General features: G+C 41.3%; 1 protein-coding gene across 3 annotated transcripts in view; it reads left to right on the top strand.

Moving 5' to 3' along the window:
- LIN7A (lin-7 homolog A, crumbs cell polarity complex component) overlaps positions 1-24,259 on the top strand; it is a gene marked incomplete at its 5' end in the record, with an annotated part of 119,802 nt that extends 95,543 nt beyond the window's left edge. For all 3 annotated transcript variants that reach the window (XM_080810562.1, XM_080810563.1, XM_080810564.1), the window contains 2 exons: positions 17,294-17,512; positions 24,132-24,259. In XM_080810562.1, coding sequence (XP_080666688.1) covers positions 17,294-17,512 — 219 coding nt within the window. In that variant the 3' untranslated portion in view covers positions 24,132-24,259. The remainder of the gene's footprint in view (positions 1-17,293; positions 17,513-24,131) is intronic.
- Between the last annotated feature and the right edge of the window lie 687 nt (positions 24,260-24,946).

The raw sequence follows: 24,946 nt of genomic DNA on the forward strand, positions 1-24,946 counted from the left end.
TGTCATATTGAACCATAGACTTCTACAGAATCATAGCAAGTAGCATGCTCCTTTCCAGCATTCTGGAAAGGAGACTGCATCCAAGGCTTGTCTCAGAATGATAGGATCCATGAGAAGGAACCCTGCCATTGACTTTAATTACCGTGGGTGACAAAGGCAAAGAGACTGACAGCTCATTGTGAGTGAATCTGTGTCTACAGACTGGCAGCACTTTGAGAAATCACTTTAAAGGATTCGATCAGACTGCCAAAAAAGAATTATTAACCATGTGCACCTATGGCTGGCAATGGGAAAGGAGCAGTTTAGCAAAACATAGATCATACCACGAAGGGGCTTGCTTTTATCTAATTATCCTGGAAACATCAAGTTAAGTCTTTCATAAATAGAAATGGCTACATTACCCATAATTGGCCTTAGATTTAGCTTTGGGTGATTGGTAGAAATATTGGGTCACTATGTTATGAACAGAAATAGGCTAAGACCTCTCCACTTTTCCACCTGAATCTAGATGGCACAGTATCTATTTGACCATTCTATTAAAGTCTAGAACTCAAATCTGCAGGGAACCTGAGATCCTGAGAGCCCTCTGAGTTTTATAATGGGTCTGGAATGAGACTGACTACCAGGCTGGGAGGGGGGACAGTTCCTAACCCTGAAATTCTCTTTATTGCTGTGTCTACGATCTGTCTAAATTTTTAGAAAATATAAATGATTATTATGTCGTTATTCATTCTTAATGTAAGAAGCAACTTTTTATTTATTTATTTATTTTTAAAGATTTTATTTATTTGACAGAGATCACAAGTAGGCAGAGAGGCAGGCAGAGAGAGAGGAGGAAGCAGGCTCCCCGCTGAGCAGAGAGCCTGATGCGGGGCTTGATCCCAGGACCCTGAGATCATGACCTGAGCCGAAGGCAGAAGCTTAACCCACTGAACCACTCAGCCACCCCGAGAAGCAACTTTAAATATCACTGGCCATGCTATAGCAATTGAGACAGAGCTAATTCCCACAGGAACCCACTGCACACACCATTTCACCTGGGTCTTATTTTACTAAATGAAATTGGCAGGAGGGATAGTACAATGCTGTATGATGATAGTTATCAGATCACACATCATTTTATGGTGTCGATATTTGTAGATGTTAAAAATGCTTCCTCTAGTTGTATTGAATATATTTTGCACATATTTGGAGTGTTCCACAAAGAAGCCCAATCACTTTTAACCTGCTTGACCTCTAATACATTTATTAAGAAAATCATCAAGAAATTTATTATGTTCAACTTATTAGGCACATTTGATTATTCTGTGAATAAAACAAATCAAATATAGTCATTAACATTTCATCTGTATTATCTATAGAAATGTGGGACCTGAGTCAAACTTGAAATTTCAACTGTCTTTTTCATGTTACTCTCTATATATCTATATCAATTATCTATATTATCTATAGAAATATGGGACCTGAGTCAAACTTGAAACTTCAACTGTCTTTTTCATGTTACTCTCTCTGGATCTAACCACATCGTCTGCTTTCTCTAGTACATTAGCTGCTTAGTTACTCCACCAAAATTTTAGTTTGAGAGAGAAGAATCAGGCTATCGGCTGACAAAAGATAGTTAAATTCCCTGTCTAGAGCACATATGTAGCCAAACGAGGTTATATAACATTGCCCGGTTATAGTCGTAATAGTCATTCATTTGGGCAAAAAAAAAGTATTTTTTAAGCATCTATAGGGTGCCAGGCACCATCGGAGGCAGTCAGGGTCCTTTGGTGAGAAAAAAAAGAGAGAGAGAGAGAGAGAGGGAAGTTCTTTTCTTCATGAGTTTCTATTCCAGTAGGGAAGATAAGCAATAAATGAAATAAATAAACATCTATAATGTTAGATCGTGGCAAGCGTTAAGGGAAAAGAAAAGAAATCAGTACGGTGTAAGGATGGCGAGTGCCAGGGTACTGGGAGGAGAGCGTGTGGTGCTAAGTGGTCAGAGGGGCGTCCGTGAGGTAATATTGGAGGAAAGGATGAAAGGAGATGAGGGGGTCAGCCCCATGAGAGTGTAGGGACGAACATGCCATCCCGGGGAAAGAGTCAGTGTAAGGTCCCTGAGACGGAAGAGCAGCTGGCATGTTGGAGAAGCAAGAAAGGGCTACAGATGAGGTCAGTGGTAGTAGCTCCTTCCCTGTGTTTTCATGTTGAAAGTTTTTGTTGATTAAAAAAATGCAACTTTTTTAAAATTTAATTTTATTTTTTTCAGTGTTCCAAGATGCATTGTTTATGCACCCCACCCCGTGCTCCATGCAGTACATGCCCTCCTTAATACCCACTACCAGACCCTCCCAGTCTCCCACCCCTCCCCCTCCAAAACCCTCAGTTCGTTTCTCAGAGTCCACAGTCTCTCACGGTTTGTCTCCCGCTCTGATTTTCCCCAACTCACCTCTCCTCTCCTTCACCCAATGTTCTCTGTGTTATGTAACTTTTTAAAAAATAATCTTCTACTCAATATATATGCCACTACTTTAAAATGGCAACTTAAAGGGTGCCTGGGTGGCTCAGTCGGTTAGGCATCTGCTTTTTGCTCAGGTCATGATCCCAGGGTTCTGGGATCAATTTCCACACTGGGCTCCCTGCTCAGTGGGGGTGTCTGCTTCTCCCTCTATCTCTGCCCTCTTCTTGGGGTCTCATGCTCTCTTTCTCTCTCTCTCTCTCAAATAAATAATAAAATCTTTTGTAAAAATGGCAACTTAAAAATCCCCAGATGTTAGACTTAGAAATGAAGCAGGCACAGGAACAAGCATACTCCCCAAATCAGGAACAAAAGTAACAGGGAAGGCTTCCCTGGAGATCTTATAGCCCAGGCATCTGCCAAGCACTCTGAATACCCTGGGCGATTGAACTCTCACAGACTAACTCAGTGGAGCGTGTGGAGTTTGAGGAGCAATTTGGTAACCTCTCTGGGCTCTACTCTCCTCACCACAGAAGATGATAGTAGTGGCTACCTCGTTTTTATGATTTGGTATTAAAATGGAGTAACGTGGTCCCTGACACTTAGTAAGAACTGAAAAAATGTTGGTCATGATCCTTTTTACTAGTTTATAATTATGGCAACAGCCATTAATTTAACTAGGAAATCATTGTTTTTCTCGGAGTTGTGTCAGTATAGCTAACTTACCAAGTTGTTGATGAACGTTAACCAATTTGTAAAATTTAGGTATTCATTCATTCATTCATTCATTCAGCAAAATGTTACTGGGTCTGGTGTTGTCTTAGTCATTGGTGACAGAAAAATAAACACCTCTGATTTCATGTTTATAGGTCTGGGGAAGAAATAGGCCTAAGTGTGGGGCTCTGTGGGAGATCGTGGACGGGCGTCTAACCGGGTCATGGGAGGGCCAGATGAGACTCCTCCTGCAGACGAGACTCACAGGCAAGTAGATGCTGCAGGTAGAGGGAGGCAGTGAGGAAAATGAAAGAGCCACCTCACGGGGAGCTAGAACAGAGTCTAGACCCGAGACGAAGTGGCCAACTCTTCTGTTTGGAGCCTGAAAATATAAGCAGGGGTCAGGTCGTGATGAGGCAGACTGGCCTGACGACTTCAGGCTGTATCTAAGTGACTGGGCTACTCGGAAGCATTTGAAGCAAGGCAGTGACACGATCACATATGCATTGTAGAATGCTTCCTGCAACTGCAGTGTGGAAGTGGTTCAGAGAGGGCCCCAAGTGGAGGCAGGGCGACCAGGCGTGGGCGTAACTACTGCTTAGGAAGAGGAGAAACAGATCTCATTATGAATCTGTTATTTAGGGAATAGCTCTGTTTCGTGATTTGTTGCCCCACCTTGTTATTTGGGCGACCGGGGGCAGAGGATCGATAATCATCATAGAGATGAATATAAAGGAATATGAAGTCAACTCATGTCATTTTCAAAAAACTTCCTGGGAGGACTGATTTATACCCGTCTCTGGGATCTCACATCTATCAAGCTTGAAATCACTGCCGTTTTTCAACTCAGGAGCCATTAGGTGAAAAGCAAAAATTTAAACCTGCAGTATTTCATAATTCTTCTTTACCATTTCTCAGTCAAACATCATTCCCTGAAAACCTGGAGATATACCATGCCTGCTTCAGCACGAATGATCTACCAGGCCGTGTAACTGAAATGTTAGCACAGATCAATGAACAACCGAGAGGACGTGGAAGAAAGGAAAACTCAGGCTGGTTTCAGAAAATTAACGATACCAGCAGAAAAAAACATTCGGTGATGACGGTTCAAACAGAATCTCCGTGGTTTTCACAGACCACACTTCTACATCTATAACTTTTGCAGTAATGCAGCTAAAATCCCTTCATTTCACCCAAATTACCCAGGCAATTACAGTTATAATTTATTTTTGCTCAAATTCCTTAAAAGCTGTGCCTCAAAGCACTTTTTAAACAAAATTACCCTTTGTCCCACCTTCTTCGGTTTGTTCTAGAATGACTTTCCCCTCTCATTTTCTTTATGATGATATTGGGCTAGTGTATTAAATTATACAAAAAATATGAATCCATCCTTACAAAACTTGCAAATAATTCAGTGTGAAAAGACCCCAGTCAATTAAAAAAAAAAAAGCCCTTTTAACCATTTCCCTCTCTTCATTCCATTCTAGTTCTTTCCTCCCTCCACCTGCCTTTGTGAAGAAACACTATGAGAGTGAGTACTTAGGCAAACATTTTTCTTTGTGCTCGAGTACACAGATTTATTTAATTACTTATTTATTTTTAAACCTAAACATACAAGGCAATACAGAACAGTGATTATAAGGCAAGTGGGGAGGCAGAGTCCTTACACATTAATGGTCTTGTGTCCTTGGAAACTTACTGAGCCTCAGTTTCCTCGTACAAGATTCAGATGATAACCTTACATACCCCACCCGGATGTTAGGAAGGGTAACTATTTTGATAAATTTAAAGCACTTGGAACAATATCTAATAGTAAACACTCAATGAAAGCTATTTTTATAAGTAAGTTTTAAAAACGCATTGATATTTTCATATGTACTTACTACTCCATGACTTGCTTTCTCAGAAGTATGTCTTGGGGAGCATCTGGGTGGCACAGTCTGTTCAGCATCCAACTCTTGGTTTCGTCTCCAGTCGTGATCTTGGGATCATGGGATCGAGCCCCACATTGGGCTCTGTGCTCAGCAGGGAGTCTGCTTGGGTTTCTCTTTCCCTCTCCCTCTGCCCCTCCCTGTCCTCCCCCAATGCTGACTCTCACTCTCTCTCTCTCTCTCTCCCTAATGAATAAATAAATATTTTTTTTAAGAAGTATGTCTTGGATATCTTCCCTTGTCAGTATATGCTTACATTTTTTTAAAAATATTTTATTTATTTGACAGAGAGAAATCACAACAAGGCAGAGAGGCAGGCAGAGAGAGAGGAGGAAGAAGGCTCCCTGTGGAGCAGAGAGCCCGACGAGGGGCCCGATCCCAGGACCCGGAGATGATGACCTGAGCCGAAGGCAGAGGCTTTAACCCACTGAGCCACCCAGGCGCCCCTATGCTTACATTTTTTAAGAAAGGTTTTATTTATTTATTTGACAGAGAGAGAAAGAGAACAAGCAGAGGGAGCAGCCAGCAGAGGGAGAGGGAGAAGTAGGCTCCTCACTGAGTAAGGAGCCTGAAGTGGGACTCGATCCCAGGACCCAGGATCATGACCTGAGCCCAAGGCAGATGCTTAACCAACTGAGCCACCCAGGTGCCCCATATGCTTACATTTTTAATCTGCTCTGTAGTATTGTGTGGTGTGTGAGTACCACAGTTAATCTAAGCATTCCCCCAGTGATGGACATTTAACTTGTTACCCAATTGGCTTTCTGTTTTTGGTTGTGTTTGTTTGTTTGTTTGTTTGTTCTTGTTATTGTGAACATGGCTTTAATGAAAATCTTCATGTTTACCAGTGACTGTTTTTCTGACGTGAATACTGACATGGGCTAAGGTTAGGGAGATATGGGCATACTTTATTTTAATGGACACTGCCAAATTGACCTACAATTTATACTTCTACAATTGTATGAGAACATAAATTTCACCAAGTCTTTGGCAATACATTATCCATTTTTAAAAATAAATGGATAATTTTTGTCCCATTCTGGATTTATTCTGTAACTCCCTAAGTAATAAAGTCGAGCATTTTTTTACTTGGACACTCTATGACAGGGCTCTAGTCACTCTAAATTCTGGCAGAAATGAACAAGGCATGTACAATTCAAAAAAGAACTCCAGTGTGATTTTGAGGTATGAATGAGGGGGAGAGTCTTAGGAGGTAAAGTTGAAGAGGTCAGCTGGGAGTGCAGAGGGAAGGTCCTCGTAGGTCACTGTAGCGTGTTTGGACCAAGAAAATGACCTAATAGAGAAGTGCTATCTGGAATGGACTTTGAATGCCAGGTGGGGATTTACTACCACAGGAGAATGAAGGAAAGACATTCTAGGCTGAGGGAATAAGACTGAGAGATTACGGAAACATGAAAATACATGGTAAAAACAGAATATGAGTTGACCATATATTGGAAATGAATATAAGGAAGCAGGGTTGGACCCACCTTTTTGAGGGAAGTAGTTTGCATGCTATACAAAGTTATGGGAAAATATTCATCAGGTAGAGGAACCTGCCTTTCTTGGGTGCATTCCGTAGGCCAGGTTTACTATGTGTTGCTTTACATGGGTAGTTCATTAATCCTTAAGTGACACCGCTAAAGGAAATGTCACACCATTTTGCAGGCATAGGAACTGAAGCTCAGGGAAATGATATAGTTTGCCCTAAATCATACAGCCGGTAATCTTTGGGTCAAAGCTTTGAAGCCAGCTCTCCCAGATAGGTTAAGCAGACGCTGGGTGCGTACTGTGCCCTGTGCTGGGTACTGGGGAGAAACGATTGATGTGGCCCTGTCCCTGGTCTCTAGGACAGTGTCTGCCAGAGCTGTGCGTATTCTGCTCCTCACCGGAGTAAGCAACAGCATGGAAAGACCAAGGGACTCAGACAAGACTCTGAAGAACAGTTTTTTTTGTTTGTTTGTTTGTTTTTGAAAAACAGTTTTGATGAGAAGAGAGAAGATAGAGGATATTTTAAAATCCAGGCAAGGTATCATAAGAAATAAGAGGGAGGAGAGATGAGATGGTAAATGGGGAATGAATGTCGATCAGTATGGTGGCTAACTGGTCGAGGGGAGCATGCAAGAGATGTCCCCAGAGCGTCTAGTGTGGGTGGCTGCATGGCCAGGGACAGCAAGAACCAGAGAGGAAGGTGAAAAGAAGCTTTGGAGGTTAGAGCCAGTTAAAGCACTGGAAATAAGTTTTATTTTGTGGACCTACCTGAAAAATCTTAGTGTAAGTCACTGGTGACAAATCCAAGAATATTCTGTGGGTGTGCTTTTAATTGGAAAAGACATTTATATGCAGAGCCAGAGAGATATTGGACAGTAAACCCAAAATAGCCTTTAAATGTTCGCTTCTCCTGCAAGAAGGCATCTGTAATGTTAAGTCTCCACAATTAAATTAAATGTTATAGCTATTATTAATGTTTATTATTCATGATGCACAGCAACATAAATGTCCCTGCTGCTTTTTACACTTCAAAAAAAAAAAAAAAAAGCAAAACACCACATTTGACAGCTCTGGACTCAGACAATTTCTGCCTAGATTTTTTATGTTTCTCCCGAATGCTTTATATGAATTGCCTGGACGTCTAGGATTCTAAAACTGGTTAAATTATTATTTAACCGTGTATCCTTTGAAGGGTTTGATTGAATAATTTCAGGAACCTATTATTTTCTCTGACACCCCTTAGAAAACAGTGGTCTCTGCGAGATCACTAGAGTTAAGACACCGAAGAGGGGGGAGGGAATCAAAACCAAACACACCATTCTGGTTGACAGAGTCCCAGTTGTTACTGCAGGGAGAGAAGACAGAGTGATGTGTACTGTGCTTAGTTAAATAAGATTCCCCTATGCCCCCTAGAGATGAAGCCTTTTTTATAACCTGCAACATCTTTCATACAACCTTCCAGTATTAGCCTTGTCCCTATCACAGCAACAGCCCACCCATCCTAAAATTCAGTGGGGACTGTTTGAAGAGTGGGCTTTGGAATTTGACCTGAGGGATCTCAGCCAGTGTCAAGGTACGCAACACTACCTCATCAACATTTAAAAGACCTCCACTGAATCTGGGTACTCCTTCTAAACTAGTTTGACAAGTCAAAGCCAGCCTCCTCCGGGCTTGGGATTCTGCAGTAGCAGCAGATCCCACTTAGTGGGCTTTTCCCGGCTTGGGCAAAATTGCAAAGTGAGCACTAATGACCGAGGTGCCAGAAAACCTACTCTTTCCAACTTTTCTCTTAAGTGAGATCTCTTCTTCCTTTCCCCTTCCTCATGCTGCCTTTGGTATTCAGCGGACCTGTCCTTTGATAAAACTGCTTCCCCTCATGTCCACTGAAAATTCATCTATACAAGGACTGATGATTTTTTAAAAAACCAAAGATTTACCAAAGAAAGAGGATGTACCACACGTTACTATGTATATTTTTGTAACGTCTTCCTGCATCTTAATGAGTGACAACTGTCACAGGTTGCCAGGGATGGAGGCATTTCCTGGGACATGAGTGCCCAAACTAGAGACTGTCTCTATCTAGAAGTTGAGGCTCGGAGAGGAAGGGCATTTTCTAAGGATCACACTCTTCATCAGTGGTTTGTCTACTCTTAACATGCCTCGATCCTCCTGACTCCAGTGCCTGGGCTTTCAGCCCTGTCACACGGGCTATACAAGGGTCAGTCTGACGAGTTGCTGAAAAATCACACTAAATTCAAGAGGCTGAGATATATTTGCGTGTTTCAGTGGAGTATAATAGTGGGGAGTACGGGGGAGGCAGTTTTGGGAGGGCTATGTGGGATGGTGGTTATCACACCACCACACCCCCTCCCAGTTGTCAAACCACACCCAGAAGCAGATGTTGAGAACCAGCATTTTCTGCAGGACTGTTTCTAGAGTCTCTGCAGCAGAGGGCTTTGGTGTCACAGAGTCCGTGGCTTGGGAGAGTGTGGATGGACACAGCATGCATGTTAGCAGCCCAAATCAGGTCAACCATGACTAGGAAGGGTTCGCTGTAACCTCGACTTCTTGCTGAAACTCACTCCTCAGAAATGAACAGACCAGTTGGAAGATCTCCTTTTCTAGGAATATTTTCCCATGCAGCTGGCTTCTGTTTCTGATCTCTAGTGCTCACATTTGTACTGAAGATGGTGATGTGTGTGTGTGTCTGTGTGTGTGTATATGTGTGTATATTTACTGTGTGTATGTGCATGTGTGTATGTATATTTATTGAATGTGTGTGTGTGTGTGTGTGTGTGTGTGTGTGTGTAATCTTCAACTGAACAAGCATCAGGAATTTTTTCCCTTCCTTTGGAGCCAGAACATCATGAGTTGAGCAGTTACTACAAAGCATTACAACTGAAGTGTCGTAGCTGCATTTGTTTTCCGTTTTAGCCTCCAGATCTGAAAGGTGGGCTGAGACCACCCAAATGCTAGTGTATTCTGGTGCTGATTTTTCTTCTAAAGCTTTTGCCCCCTCTTGGTTTTTTGCCCCCTGGGCCAGCTGGCAATGCTCTGCATTCTCTGCTGTCATGGTTCAGAAATTTTTATATTTGTAACTACTCCCACAGGATGAAAATACGTGTAATTATAGACACTCTTTTCTCCAGTCAACCTCTCCACTCTTTTGTAGTGTTGGGTCAGTCGATGATTTTCCCCTCTCCAATTCGCTTACCTAATGCGTGCTACTATCAAGCAAATCTCTTACCCACTGTTCCTCTCCTTAACGAAGTGGGACACAGTGGCGGGACTGAGAGGGATAGTTTTTCATGAATAAATAATGATCATTTATAATTAACATATCGATTGTATGTATGGAAATGGTACTTCTAAATTACTTGACAGTGATTAGAAGCAGTTGATTTACCTAAATAGTTGTAAACGTCCTTCCAGCAAACTCCACCCACTGTTAATTTATTTAACAGACTTGGCCCCTAGATATTATAAAGGAAAAGTCTACTTAACTCCAGAATTAGATTTTGTTGTTGCTATTGTCCGTAAGCACCTGAAGCCCTACAGTAAGATTATCGCAAAGAGCTAGCGTTTCTTGGACCTTCTTTAAATGTCACACACTTTTCCAGGGTCTTTGTGTACATTAAGTTCAATGCCCATAATGATCCTTAGAAGTGGATAATCTATGATACCAGTTTTACAGATGAAGACCTTGAAGCTTGGAGGTACCAACCAACTTGTCTGAGCTCATAGAGCTGATAAGGGAAGAAGTTCAAATTCTAACCAAAGCAGTACTGACTCCTTAGCTTAATAGAAAAAGTGCTATATACATGCACACATACATATATGTATATACATTTATCTATAGGCATATGTATATATGTGAGTATTTGTATATGTATGACTCATGTCACACACACATTATATGTATGTGCCACGTGTCATATCGTAGGTATATATGAGACACGTGTTGTGTGTGTATATATGTATATGAGTGGGGGGGAGGGGGGAGGGAGGGGGGAAGGGAGAAAGATGGTTTGTTCATTGACTATTAATTGAACACACAGTACACACAATAGATGCTGGGCATAGAGATAAGTAAGACTCATCTTGCCCTTGGACAGTCTGGTGACAGCAGAATGACTGTAAACTGATAAATTACAGTGCACTGAAGTAGATATTAGCATTTAGGCAGGAAAAGAGTACTATGGGAGAATATTAGCATATTTTTTCCAAGGGATAAATGTGATACTTTTTATACACTTGTCACTTTTCTTCGGCAAAAGAGAATACATTTAGAATAGGAAATTAACATATTTGAGGGAAGGAATGGATCAAAAAGTCATAAAAGTTTTTTCTGAATATGTCCTGCAGCTTGTGCAGAGATATTCCATTCTTAATTAAATACCCAGTTAATATGTGTAAGGTATTCTCAGTGACCAAAAATGATGATTCTAGAGCTACGCCACGGCAAAATTACAAGATTTTCTAACCTACTCAGCTCTCTTTCCCAGAATAACATAGCAGAGAAATTGTTTACTATTTGGGTTAATTATAGTCTAGAGTACTGTGCCCAAACACTGATCCACTTGTCCGTGCCTGGTTGGCTGGCTGTATGAGTTTTATAAAGTCACATATTCCTAGGTCATGTTGCTGAGGATATGGTAAGTTTGAGATACAGCCAGGCCTCTAATATTTTTAAAAAATGCCTCAGTTGATTCCTATGGACATCCAGATTTAAGAACTACTGGTCTTTAAAAAAACCACAAATAGGGAATAACCCCCCATATGATATTTAATTTCTCTTTAATATCTTGTTTAATGCAATGAATTTGGTAAGTAAGAGTCTAATCTCTGGTAACAGATCTCAGTTCATTTTAATCTGATCCACATACTACCTGGAGGCCTTGGATAAATTTCTTAAGTGTTCCATACCCATTTTTATAGAGTTATGAGGATTAGATATAATGCACAGAAAGTAGCTAGCAGTGCTTTGCACTTAGTAAGTGCTCAATAAATGTCACACACACACTTATTTTTATATATAGACATATGTACTCTTAAAATAATAAAATGACTTAATGGACTAAAAGAAAAACTATCCTAAGAACAAAATGGTCAGTCACTGGAAACTTTGTGGAAAAGGAGTAGGTCTGTCTTTGACTATATTGGAACATTTCCAACGTGAGAACCATAACCCAAAGGGAGCCCTTCACACAGCCTCATGCTGCTCCTTCACTAGACAATGCATGCACTTTAGAGCTAGGAATTGACAAATCTCACCCTTGTCATTATTTCCTATTCTTTCACATCACCCCAAAAAACCGATCTCTGTACAAAAGGTACAGATTTCCAGATATAAATATGTCAGAAGGGTATAGTGTACAGCATGGCAACTGTAGTTAATAATTCTGTATTGCTTCTCTATTGTAGTTAATAATTCTGTATTAATAAAGATTGAAAGTTGTTAACAAAGTAGATCTTAAGAGTTCTTGTCACAAGAAAAGCATTTTGTAACTATAATTGGTGATGGATGTTAACAAGACAAAGATTAAAAAAAGGATTAACTAAGATTGTTTCTAAGGGTCTTTACAGCTGATATATGATGTATGTTGTATGTATGTATGTATGTATGATGTATGATGTAATGTTCTGAGTTTCTGAGCTACCTGATTCCTATGACTCAATACTCTTACTATATTTTACTCCCTGGATCATTTGGCCCTTAATGCAAAGGAATGACTGATGTCATGGTAGGAGCCCATACATAACCCTGTCTCCAGATATGCCTAGAGTAACAGAGAGGTAGAGTGAATACTTGGTTATCTGATAAAGTGTTTAAGCAACTTTTCTATCAGCAAACTCTTTCAGGATTATGTTCGGGTAGTCCCCACAGAGTGAGACCTGCATAAAGACCTGGGCATGGACCATCTGACAGCTAATTACGCACAGATAACAAGCTTCTTCCCCAGGACGGGCATCTCTTCTATCTGAGGGCCAGCCAGGGTCAAAATTTAACAACGAGTTTCCCTATTGCGGCGGGGAAGAAACACAAGTCATGAGCAAATTAGTGTCTGCAGTGTGATCCAAAATTCTCTTTTATTAGACAGAATTCTTAATCAACCAGGAAATTGAGCATACCATGAACTAGCAACCATTTTGCTATCTCCCAACCTATGGAAATAGCAAAGCTATTGAAAGAGCAGAAGCCAGCCATGTTCTTAAGTTGGTTCATTTACCAGCCACTGATTTATTAAACTTTCATCAAATTAACTAACTTCAAAGCTTCCTAGAACTTACCACTGCATGAGATTGCTGATGAAACCAGTACGCAACTGGTTTTTACTGAGCTATTTTCTCCCCGGCTTCCTGAATGAAATACCTTCTCTTATATAGTAACATTACAGGATTATGGTTTATATCAATTTAATGTTTTATTAGCTTGTATTTATGCATTTGGAAGTGACAACAAATGATTAATATTCTCTCATACTGATTTCTATGTGTATTTTTAAAAGATTTAGCAGGAGAAACATGTATTTTCAGGATAGAAATGTCTGTTCTTCCTAGTGCCTTTTAATTCATTTTGGTCAATGATTATGGCCAAAGTATGTGTAACTGTGGGGCAGATAATATCTCTCTGTAGGGCCTTTTCTCTTTCAGGACCCTATTCTTCTTAGTCTAAATGTTTCTTAGGTACCTACTATTCCGCCATGCCTTCTCTACCACCCCTCGTGTTCTAAATAACATCTTTCACCAGCTGTCTTTACTAAACGAATCCTTGCTTATGGGTTCCTGAAATTGCAGTAGGTACACCAAAACTCTTTAAGCAAGAGAATGAAATCTAATCATATAGAATTTCCAATTTTAACTGCAAGAGGGGATTTTGCTTTAAAATGGGAAGCCCCTCGAGGTTTCTTCAAAGTACAGAAGGGCCACACTCTCCCCATCTGTGACGAGCTGGTGCCACAGGGTCTCAGTGACCGCTCCAACTGAGCGAGGTGTCACAAAGGACAATTTCTGGGTCAGGATGGCTTTTATACATAGAGCTTTGACAAAAACAGTTCAATTGCCAACAAATGAACTATTACATTTCAAAGCATGTTTTATATACTTAGCTCAAAATAAGGCATACTTTCATTAAAAGTGAGAAGTAGGAGAAGCCAAAAGTAGGGATAGGTGATCAACTTTCAGGGCTCAAGGAACACGTATTAACAAGTGTTTGCACATCAACACATATACCCTCACTGAGCAGATAGTTTGGTGGCTTTTTATGGATGGAATAAGACCTCCATGGGAAGGTGATCTGCTTTTTCATTCTTACCTTAAAAAAAAAAAAAGAGGAAGGAAGGAAGCAAGGAAGGAGAGAGAGAGGAAGGAAGGAAGGAAAGAGAGGGAAGGGGGAAGGAAGGAAGGAAAGAAAGAAAAAGAAAGCAAGCAAGAGAAAACAGCCTTATTCTTCTAATAAGTTGAGCTAAGGGACTAAAAGCACTCAAGAGATAAATTATAGGTTAAAGAGGCAAGCATCTGCATTCAAAAGCATCTGTAAAGTAGGCAAAGGCCAGTGGAAGAAGCCATCCAGATCAGTCATTAAGACAAGAATTGAGACATTTTGCTGAAAATAATTAAAAAATAAGGTTAAAGAGGGTTTGAAATAGTACATTCTACAAACATACTTCTATTTCTTCGAATCTCTGAGTTACCTCTTAGTTTCTCTTGTACCCTTCAATTACAAACTTTAGACTCTTTGAACCAAGCATTTTTGGAAGCAGAAGTACGACACTATGCCCAGATTCCATCAGAAGGTTCTGTGCCCTGGTGAAGAAAGCAAGGCGGAAGGTGGAGTCAGACCAGGAGACCTGGTATCGCTGGTGAGCTGAAGGAGAGCCTGAGTCATCATCTAAACCAGAGAGAGAGCATCAGGGCAAACATTCCAAATTCAAAGACCACGGAGTCTGCTTTTTAATAAATTGCTAACTGTATGGGGGGGAACAGAAGTTGGGCTGGGAGAGGGTAACGCTGAGGGTTCAGTGGGACTGAGTATGGCACACCAGCCATATTTCTCTCAGCTCTCTGTCCCTGTGGTGAGAGCTTGATAGCCCCATGTATCAGCACCACAGCCCTCCCGTGGCAACTCTAAATTGCAGGCATAGTGCCTACACGGGGATAATGGGCCTCTAAAGGTCTGGCCTGGAATTTCCAACCCTATTAAATGAAAGCAAACAGAACAAAAGCCAAAAAGGAGTTTGGAGATTAATATTCTGGCCCAGAAAACGGGTGAACCAATGAAATTGAACCAATTTCAATGTTATTGAAATATATGAACACATGCATTTTAATATTAAAAAGAAATTAGAGAAAGGTGGAAACAATCAAATCGCCCAGATTTCCTTTTGAAGGAGATTTTTCACATCTTAACCATTTATCTTGGGGCAAATTAGAAAGAAATTTTGAGCACACTGAAAACAGGGATGATATTGTACAAAGTGGTCAGAGTTTTCCCCTATCCTTTAATGTTCTTCCCAAGAACTTGTAGAATAAAACTCATAGAATAAATGCTAAAGAAGCATCTGTTGAGGGACCAAGTCCATGATTGAATGAATATTTAAGAGAATGAATTGATCAATGAACAAGCCTATTTTCCTAGGCGTTAGCCACCGGCAAAAACTCACTCTGCTCAGCCACGGTTTATAAACCCTTGCTCTCCACTGACCCCAGACTTGGGGAAAGGCTGGTTCTGTAAATTGTCTCCAGGGCTCATCATGGTCATTTCTTAAATCCTTAGTATCTGCTTGGTACATGTGATGAAGCAACGTTCTTACACACCATGATGGCTGCCTCATTGCTAAATTCAAAGCACTTCCTTTTTCTCAGTCCACATCTACCTTGCTGAAGCAAGTGATAAAATTGGAACACAGTCTCTTGTCTCCAAATCTGTATAATGTGGCAATCGTGAGTCTCCATAGATGTAACTGAAGTGTGCTTGAAATGCAACTTACTTTATTTTTTTGTAGCTCGATATAATACCATTTTTAGACCCCTTTCTGCTTGGGTTATAAAATGTGATCTCAACCAACCTGGGGTGGTCTTCCCGGCCACTTCAGTCCACTCTTAGGTGTTCTGACACTCTCTCAGCCTATCTCCTCATGCAGACTTTTTTTTCTGGGAGCTTTATCCAGGAAGCAAGTCAAAAAGATCTATGCACTTTGATCCTATAAAATGTGAGTTAGGTTATCTGCCCTGAGGATCAGCTAACGGGGAAGATTATCTCCTTTTCTTGGGGACCTGTAATGTCTGATTACAGCTTTCTTCTGTTTTGCCTCTCCCTAATCCCAACCTGGAGAATCTTTAGAAGATTTGGGAATAGAAACCTCTTTGTACCTACTTGTAGTAAAAACATAGTTTCCCAACTATTATCTATACCATGATGTCTACAAGACTTGGAACTCAAAAGGCAAGAAGTGATTTATTTTTTGCTTTCTGCTTCATCATTCCTACCTTATAGGTATGTGTACATATCTGATTGTATCCTTAGTAAGTTTTTCTGAAAATAAACTATTCTTTATAAAGGGCTTATTTGATGCATAACAATAATGCCCTCTGGAAAAATCGTGTCAGTTTGTGTTAAGTTACTAGCCTTGTATGACAGTCCCATTTCCCTCGGTCCTTGCAAATGCACCCTATTTTAAAAAATACATATTCACCATTTTAAAATTATAATTATAAATGAAGTATTTTATTTTCATCTGTACTTCCTTCATGGCAAGGGAGCTTAAACATCTTTTCGTAAGGTTTTTTTTTTTTTTTTTTTTTTTAATTATTTGTCCTGAGTTCATGAGCCCATCTTGCTTAGGTCTTTATGGATTCTTCAGAGTCCTTCATGGTAAGAATATGAACAAATTGTCATATATTGGGAATATATTTTCTTGTTTGTTATTTGGCCTTTTTATTGTATATGAGATACAGAAACTTACAATTTGTAAATCTGATTTTGTGATTTTTTTCCCCCCTTGGCATTTTTACCTAAGCATTCTTTCTCCGTTGCCAGATGACCATTTCAGCTCTGCTTCATTTTTGTTGTTTTATGGTTTTATTTTTCCATGTAAATTTTTAATTGGTTATGTTTAGCATAGTCTAGGAGATCGGGCTCTACATTATTTTCTATCATTTAATGATTATTTGTTTCAGCATCATTATTTAGCCGTCCTTTCCCCCTTTGGTCTAAATCCCACATTGATCATATAACAAAGTTTTACGTACGATGGATCGGCTTCTAGACTCTGTGTTCTGTCTGTCACTACAACAATAAGACACTGCTTTAATCGTGATAGATTCCCAACCACATCAGTCTCTGATAGCGAAAGTTCCTCTTTGTATTATTTTTTCTTAAATTCTTTCAGAATTTCTTTGACCAGTGCATTTCCTCTTCCAGCTGAAATTTAGAAATCCCATGCTCAGTGTTAGTGTGGTCTCTTAGGTCTTGATGGCTTCTCACCCTCCAAACCTGAACCCCCACTCAATCCGTCCTGTTCCCTAGTGTGCCCTAACCTGCCTCTCCTTCGACCACAAACGCAGTAAATAACGACAGTCCTAGCAGCGCGTCCCACCTGCCGTGCCTTCTTGACCTGTCAAACCGGGATTTGAACGAGACCCTAATCGCAGATGGGTCTCACAGGGAGAAGAGGGCGCGAGCTCTCCCCTTTAAGCGCTGCCCCTGTCTTTTCAGAGCGTGGAAGGGGAGCACCACGAGAAAGCGGTGGAGCTGCTCAAGGCTGCTAAAGACAGCGTCAAGCTGGTGGTCCGCTACACCCCCAAAGTCCTGGAGGAAATGGAGGCGCGCTTCGAGAAGCTCCGCACGGCCCGGCGCCGGCAGCAGCAGCAGCTGCTCATTCAGCAGCAGCAACAGCAGCAGCAGCAGCAAACACAGCAGAACCACATGTCCTAGGTGAGAAGCGCCTTCTTCACACACAAGCGCGGTCCCTGACACGGACGAGTTTGTTGAGGGTTTTAATACGGTTTCTGAGACCGCTGGGACAGAAGCATTAGATTTAACCACCCCGACCCCCGTGCCCCCGAATCAGTCAAGCAAATAAAAACAATGAAGACCTCAGAAAATGTTAACAAGATAGTTGCTGACTTTTTATATGCCATTCAGCCGTGTTGGGCAAATGTAAGATATTTTGGAAAATAATATACTTGGGAGGGCCAGGTAGAGGCTCTCTAGGGTGCCTCTATACACATGAGGGAAATGCAGCCTCTGTGCAACCCAGGACCCCGGGCACAGAGCTCAATGACAAGAGTGCGGGCTGGATTCCAGCCCCCCACTCACCCTCTTGGCCAGTTGCCTTTGCACAGTGTACAGACTTAACAACCATATAGTGCGGATCCTGGGAAGATCCCTTTAGAATACTGATACAAATTCTGGAAAGCTACTCCATGTTGAAGAATGACGGGGAGACCTACCAGTGTGGGTGCTCACAGAGACCCGAAATTCTCTGTGGGTGCTCACTGAAAAGGTGATGCTCTTGCTTTTTTCTAACTACCACTGTTACAAAAATTCTTAGTCAGGTCTTGAGATACACTTTTAAGAACATTAAGGGGGAAAATGTAAAGAGTAAGAATCCCCATCTTTGAAGTGCTTCCTATGTGCTAGGCTTTTCTCCCATGCTATTCCTTATCCTCAGAAAAATCCTTCCTGGTAAGTATCTCTAAAACCCCGTTTTTTAGATGAATGATATGAAGTTGCAGTGGCTTCATGGAGCCCTCACAACCACACTTTCAAGGAGTGTAGAATTATTTTCCTTTTTGCTGTTGCAAGCCATTTCATCTGCCAACATCAGGTAGTCTGGAGTTCTATAAATTGTCCTTGCTTGCCTTTGGAAGGGTAGTTAATAGCATAACACACCTCTCCACTTTGATGTCTGCAAATGTGATTTTGAAGGGAGGTCCAGATGTTCTTGAGAAAATGGCAATAGGCAATAGTGATTTTATCAGACTACTGTTGGAACAACCAGAAACACTGGATATAACATGTGACTTTCAATGGTTTGTGACTCTCACAAAAAGGAGAAGCTACATGGGGAAGTATAAAGACTACAGGATTTGTCCTCAGACATGGCTGAGAATTCAGCAGTCTAACTTTCTTTCATAGCTTGTAGGTTTTATGGTATATATGCCATAGTTTGGTGACTTCAACTAAAAATCACCTTCCATTCACTCTAATTTTTTTAAAGAGTTTATTTGTCAGAGAGGGGGTGGGGTGGGGACAGAGCACAAGCAGGGGGAGCGGTGGGAAAAGGGAGAAACAGGCTCCCTGCTGAGCAAGGAGGCCATAATGGGACTCCATCCCAGGACTCTGTGATCATGACCTGAGCCGAAGGCAGCTGCTTAACCAACTGAGCCATCCAGGCGCCCCACCTAACGCTCACTCTAAAAACTACATTTGTTCAGCAACAAGTATCAATTTGGTACTGCCCTGGGCTCGACACTGTTCAATGGGCCGTAGAAACAGCCTGAGCAAAGCAAAGTCCTTGCATCATGATGCTTACCTTCTGGTTGGAGGAGATAGTTAATATCCAGGTAAATGAAAATAACCTATGGGGACCAGTACTTCAGAGAGTTCAAGTAGAGTGCTTTGATAGACACTGGCTAGGTGACAACCTTCTATTAGGTGATCAGGAGAGACGTCTCAAAGGAGAGGACTTTTATTCTGAGGTTGAATGCTGAGGAGAAGCCAGAAATGAGCATAAGAAGGAAAGGAGCTAGCCAGTGCCTGGCTCTAAGAGAGACATGAGCTATTTGATGTTTGAGGAATAGAAAGAAAGCTGGGGTAGTTAGTTAGGAAATAATGAGTAAGGACAGAGAGGTAGATGGGGGCCGGGTCACAGAAAGCTTTTTAAATCACGGAGGGAAGTTAGATTTTATTGCGGTGGAAGCCACTAAATGTTTCGGGCAAGGGAGTGACATGATCTGATTTATGTATTTAAAAAGATCACTCGTGCTGTTCTGAGGAAAATGGATTATTGCAAGGTAAGAGTGAGAGCAGCGACTAATTAGAAGGCTGTTACAGAACAGTCCAGGCAACAGATGCAGTGGTTGGACCAGGATGATAGGGTTGGGATAGGGTGATAAGGGTGCATGTGAGCAAGTCAGTTTGCCCACATCGTTCTCTCTAACCCATTGCGTATACAAAGGTACTTCACCTCACCCAGTACTGTCAGAATCCCTTCAAAGGTCTTTTTTTTTTTCTAATATCCATCCACAATTCTTTAGTCAAACATGGAACTCTTTCCACTAACTCATTTTTTTCTTCCCTCCTCAGTAATGCGGACTTACACCGTTTTCCTAATTGATTTGCCACACTGGCCCACAGTGAAATTATTCTAAAGTGTTTTAAAAGAAATATGTTGCCGTTCAGACTTCTGAGGTCTTACTAAAAGCTTCCACTGTTCTATCTATTCAATCATCTCTGGAAGGATACAACTTGGCCATGACTCTTGGCTGGGCCATGCACTCCATTTCATTTCTCTGCTCCATCAGTTTTCATTAAATCACTTCAGAATTTCCTATTGTCGCATTGCCAAAGACTAATATTTTTAATAAAAGATATTTACAAACTCTTTTTCTTGTGTAGAGGATAGGGGAAAGTTCTATTTAAATCAACGTGAAATTTACATTTATGCCTGCCAAGACAGCCCTTTGCTACACACACGCTCGTGGCCCCTTGAGGTGAAATGGTAGTGGCCATTTTAAGTAGGAGCGAAGTGGTACCGAGTCGTGTCACCCATGGATTTTATGGTGAATTCAGTCAAAGAGACCTGCATTAGCTCTTGTTCAACTCTTAATTAATTAAATTTTTAAGGATTAAATGGGATTTGTTACACTTCCTAACTCATACTATGGTTGCTTTGGAGAAGAAATTTGAAGCTAATTTGACTAATTTACTTTGAACTGGTCTCTGATTTTTTTTTTTTTTAAGTTTGACAAGTCACGCAAAGACCAAATAAAGCAACATACTTGTCAGATAGTCTTATTGTTTATCAAGCAAAATACAATTTCTGTTCTCTAAATTAGAAATTTTTAAAAATCTAAAATGGTGTAACTTATTAAGTAATGGTAAGTGGTGCATACAAATGGAAAACAGTTGAATGCAAGTGGTATGTGGAGACTATCTCTGATGCCCACTTTTAATTTCAAACTCCCCTGAAATAAAACTCACTTGTCTTTCCCCCTAACTTCCATGTTTCATAATCAGGAGTAGATTACATTTTCTAAAAGGTAATAGAGATGATCACTATACAACTGAATTATAGAAACCTAACAGAGAAGAGGAATATAGCTATTTTTATGCTACCCCCACTTTCTTGGCAAAGAGCACTACATTGACTCAGCTTTAAGCACCTCATTTTTTAAAGCATCATTTTATAGACATCTCTTTCACTCAGATTCACAAAGAGTAAAAGGAGGAAGGAAGAGGAATCCTTCTTGAGTGGTCAACATTCTGAGGAAGCCAAGACTGAAAGATTGTCAAATTTCTCTGACCTCCTGTTGCTGGGTTGACAGTGGAGAATTCATTGCATTTGAAACCAGGCTGGATCTTAACAGATTTACAAAGTAGCTGGAGCTTACCAGTGGCTTCACCAACTGTCAGGCCCCCACTCTCCTTCCCTTGTCCACTACCGACCATCTCACCTCCCACAACCAGGGCCCCAGTCACCGTCCTGCTTGTCCAATACAGGGACCCACTGCAGAACTGAGGAAACCAACCTCAAAGGATGACTCTGATAAAATCAAATCCAAGGAACCCAGAGTCACCAAGCAGAAAACCAGAATAATAGCAATAATCATCATAATGCCAAGTAACATTTATTAAGCAATCAGGGTGTGCCAAAAACCTCTTCTAATTGCTTCATCCATGTTCAATTACTTAATCTTCACAACAATCTTATGAGTAGTAGGCACTATTTTGAATCTCATTTTATTTTATATTTTTTAAAGATTTTATTTATTTATTTGACAGATCACAAGCAGGCAGAGAGGCAGGCAGAGAGAGAGGAGGAAGCAGGCTCCCTGCTGAGCAGAGAGCCCGATGCGGGACTCGATCCCAGGATGCTGGGATCATGATCTGAGCCGAAGGCAGAGGCTTTAACCCACTGAGCCACCCAGGCGCCCCTGAATCTCATTTTAAAGGGAGAAACTGAGGCATATAGGATTTTTAAAAAATCTATACCACAGTTCACAGCTTGTAAGTGATAGGGCCATGATTCGAACCCAGAAACATGGGCTTCAAAGCCTCTTTCTCTCCATCGCCACGCTACTCTTCTGCTTTCTTTGATGGCATCTGCCCTTACATTCCCCCATCCCTCCTCACAGACATGGTCACATGAGCTTTCCAGGGATTCCTTCTTACGCTACTTAGAGTCATCCAATTCACCCTTACCATTTACCCTATACTTCAAAGTACCCCATCGCGTCAGCTGTCTTCATTTCTTAACTGCTGCCTTAAAAAAATTACCACAAATTTGGTGGCGTAAAGGAACAGAGATTTATTATCCCGTAATTCTTTAGGACTGAAGTCGAGCACAGTCTCTCTGGGCTTTAGGAGGCTCCAAGGAGAAAATTCATTTCCTTGCCTTTCCTAGCTTCTAGACACTCTCCCAATCCCTTGCCTCGTGGTCCTTTCTCCATCTTCACAACCAGCAAGGGTGGTTGAGCCCTCACACTGCTCTGCCCTTGACATCTGCTTCCACATCACATCCCCTCCCTTGGCTCCTCCTTCTCTTTCCATCTTCCACTTTTAATTATGTTAATTACAGATCCTACCTGGACAATCCAGGATCCTCTCCCTGTTTTAACATCAGCTGTTTAGCAACCTTAATTCCATCCACAACTTTAATCTCCCTTTGACGTGGTATCTAACATTCACAGGTTCCTGGGATGTGGATAGATTTAGGGTCCATTAATCTGCCTACCACAATGGCTCATTTAAAAGTTAGCAAAGGGGGCATGGCGGAAGGGCTCTGTCGTTAAGTGTCTGCCTTTGGCTCAGGTTATGATCTCAGGGTCCTGGGATCCAGCCCCACGTCTGGCTCCCTGCTCAGCGGGAAGCCTGCTTCTCCCTCTCCTACTCCTCCTGCTTGTGTTCCCTCTCTTGTGGTCTCTCTCTCTCTCAAATAAATAAATAAAATCCTTAAAAAAATAAAAAAAATAAAAGTTAGCAAAGCAATCTGAGTGATAAAATTTACACTAATTGGGAAAAAAGGCTTTTATTTAAACAAGTAAAAAAATCAGTGATCTGTTGAATTACAAATCAAAGCAATGAGAGAAATAATGAGAACATTTGGTGCAGATGGTTCTTCCCAGTGGGTATTTCAGTGACCCACATTTTGGATGCCCGGTGATCTCTTAGCTGCTGGCATATCTCTCAGGCCTCCTCCCTCCCCACTCTCTGGAAAGGTGAAAAGACCCAAGACTGTTACTAAAATTCACCTGTTCTGAGTCCCGTTCCCTTGGGACATGTACTATATAATAAATTAATTTGTTAAAAACTCAGTCTCTAGATCTCTGTCCCTTGCCCACCCCGGGGACCTATAGGAAGTTATTCAACAGAAGATTCAGTGAAATGGTCTGTTATGGAGATTAAGAAAAAAATATGTAGAACTTTTAACAAAATACGTGGCAATTAGTGAGCACTCAATTAGAGTAGTTGTGCTATTGTAGTAGGGGTCCTGAAGAAGCACAATGGCCTTGTGCAGGGCTTTGAAGCCCCACCCAAGGACTTCCAGGCACGTCTGCTGAATGCATGCCAGCCGCTGGGGTGGGGAGAAAGGGGGGAGGGGGTTGATGCAAAGTAGGCAGATTACGAGGCCGGCCACGATTTGTAAAAATCCATTTTGTGTAGCATGCTTGACATTCTTGGGCATAAAAATATCTGCAGCTTTAGAAACAAAGATCGGAAAGCAGTGTTGTCTCTGAAATGATCCCATAATGGGGGAAGAGTTACTGGCCTCGGGGAGAGTGTTCATATGAGGCTGCTTCTCGGGGTCCGAGCATGTGGGCGGATGCCCACTCCGTTCAACTCGGTGTCAGGCTGACCTTGTGCGAGAAGAATCGGGTCTGAGAATCTGCTTCAGAGCAGGGAGGTTGGTGCTTCCCACTTGTCAGTGGGAGTCTCTGCTGGTGGTACCCCAACCAGAGCACTACTAATCGCCCTAAGAATCACACTGTAAAGGTTAGCTAGCCTTTGCCTTCGTGAAGAAAAAGAGAGGCATCCGGAAGTGGGAAGCAGAAATGTTGTACTTTTGAAATGTTTCCCGACTGGTGTTCTGTATTTCATTTTAGGGAACAACTGTGTCTTTTCCATCCTCATTTGATAATGACTTCCTTTGCAAACATCAAGCAACTTTTTTTTTTTTCATATGTGGAAGATTGTGCATGAGTGACAGGGCCTAAAATAATTCTTGCTGTTCTCGCATAGCACATGCTCTTTTGATATTTTTAGCATATTGTCATTGACAAATGAATACTAATCACTGGCTTCCCTTCACTCTTTCCCCCTTTCTCAGGTCCTTAAAGAGAAGCTACCTGATCAAAGATGTGATAGTCACAAATTCGAAACCGGGCTTCCGAATCCCAGCACATAGTAAAAGGAAGAGACCACATTGATAATTATACCTGTCAAGAAGCTGTGAACACGTGGTGTATGAATTCTTTACCAAGGCGACTCGACACCGTCTTTCTCTGGGGCTGAATCCCACTGCTCACGGGCTCTTTACACACACAGACCTTCCATTCGCGGCAGTGGGAATTCTCAGTGTGTAAAGGGAGAGGTTTTCCAGTCTGCAGACTGAAGTAGAACAAGAAGAATCAAGTCCATGACTTTCAGATAAATCACCAGGCCAAGACAAAGTGAATCTTTGGTCTATAGCTTTTCCAGAGATTAACGAACCCCTCATTAGGCTGTATTTCAAACTGCATCAGTTCAAGGTTGTTATCACTAACAAGAAACCTACTCAGGGTACCTGTACCCTGACCTTGTCCACATCCATATTGCTGAATTGTCCGAAATAGAATTCCAGTTAATTGCAAATTTAGCATTTATCCACCCCCCCACTCTTCAAAATGGCAAGTTATGCTATTTATGCTCTATTCAGCTCTATTCTGTCTCCATGAATTTAATTATGCATTAATGGAGTGCAACAATTTTTGCCCAACTTTTGGTTTGCTAGAGGCAAGGGAAGAGAACTCTCGTAGGGTATTTTTTTTTTAATTTAAGTATTGCTTTTATCTATGATTATTAATTCTAACACAATATAATGTATATTTATTCGACATAATATATATTATCAGAGTGTATTTGCTACAAACTGAGGTCTTCTCT

Source organism: Martes martes (genome assembly GCF_963455335.1).
Source record: "Martes martes genome assembly, chromosome: 8".
Classification (NCBI taxonomy): domain Eukaryota; kingdom Metazoa; phylum Chordata; class Mammalia; order Carnivora; family Mustelidae; genus Martes; species Martes martes.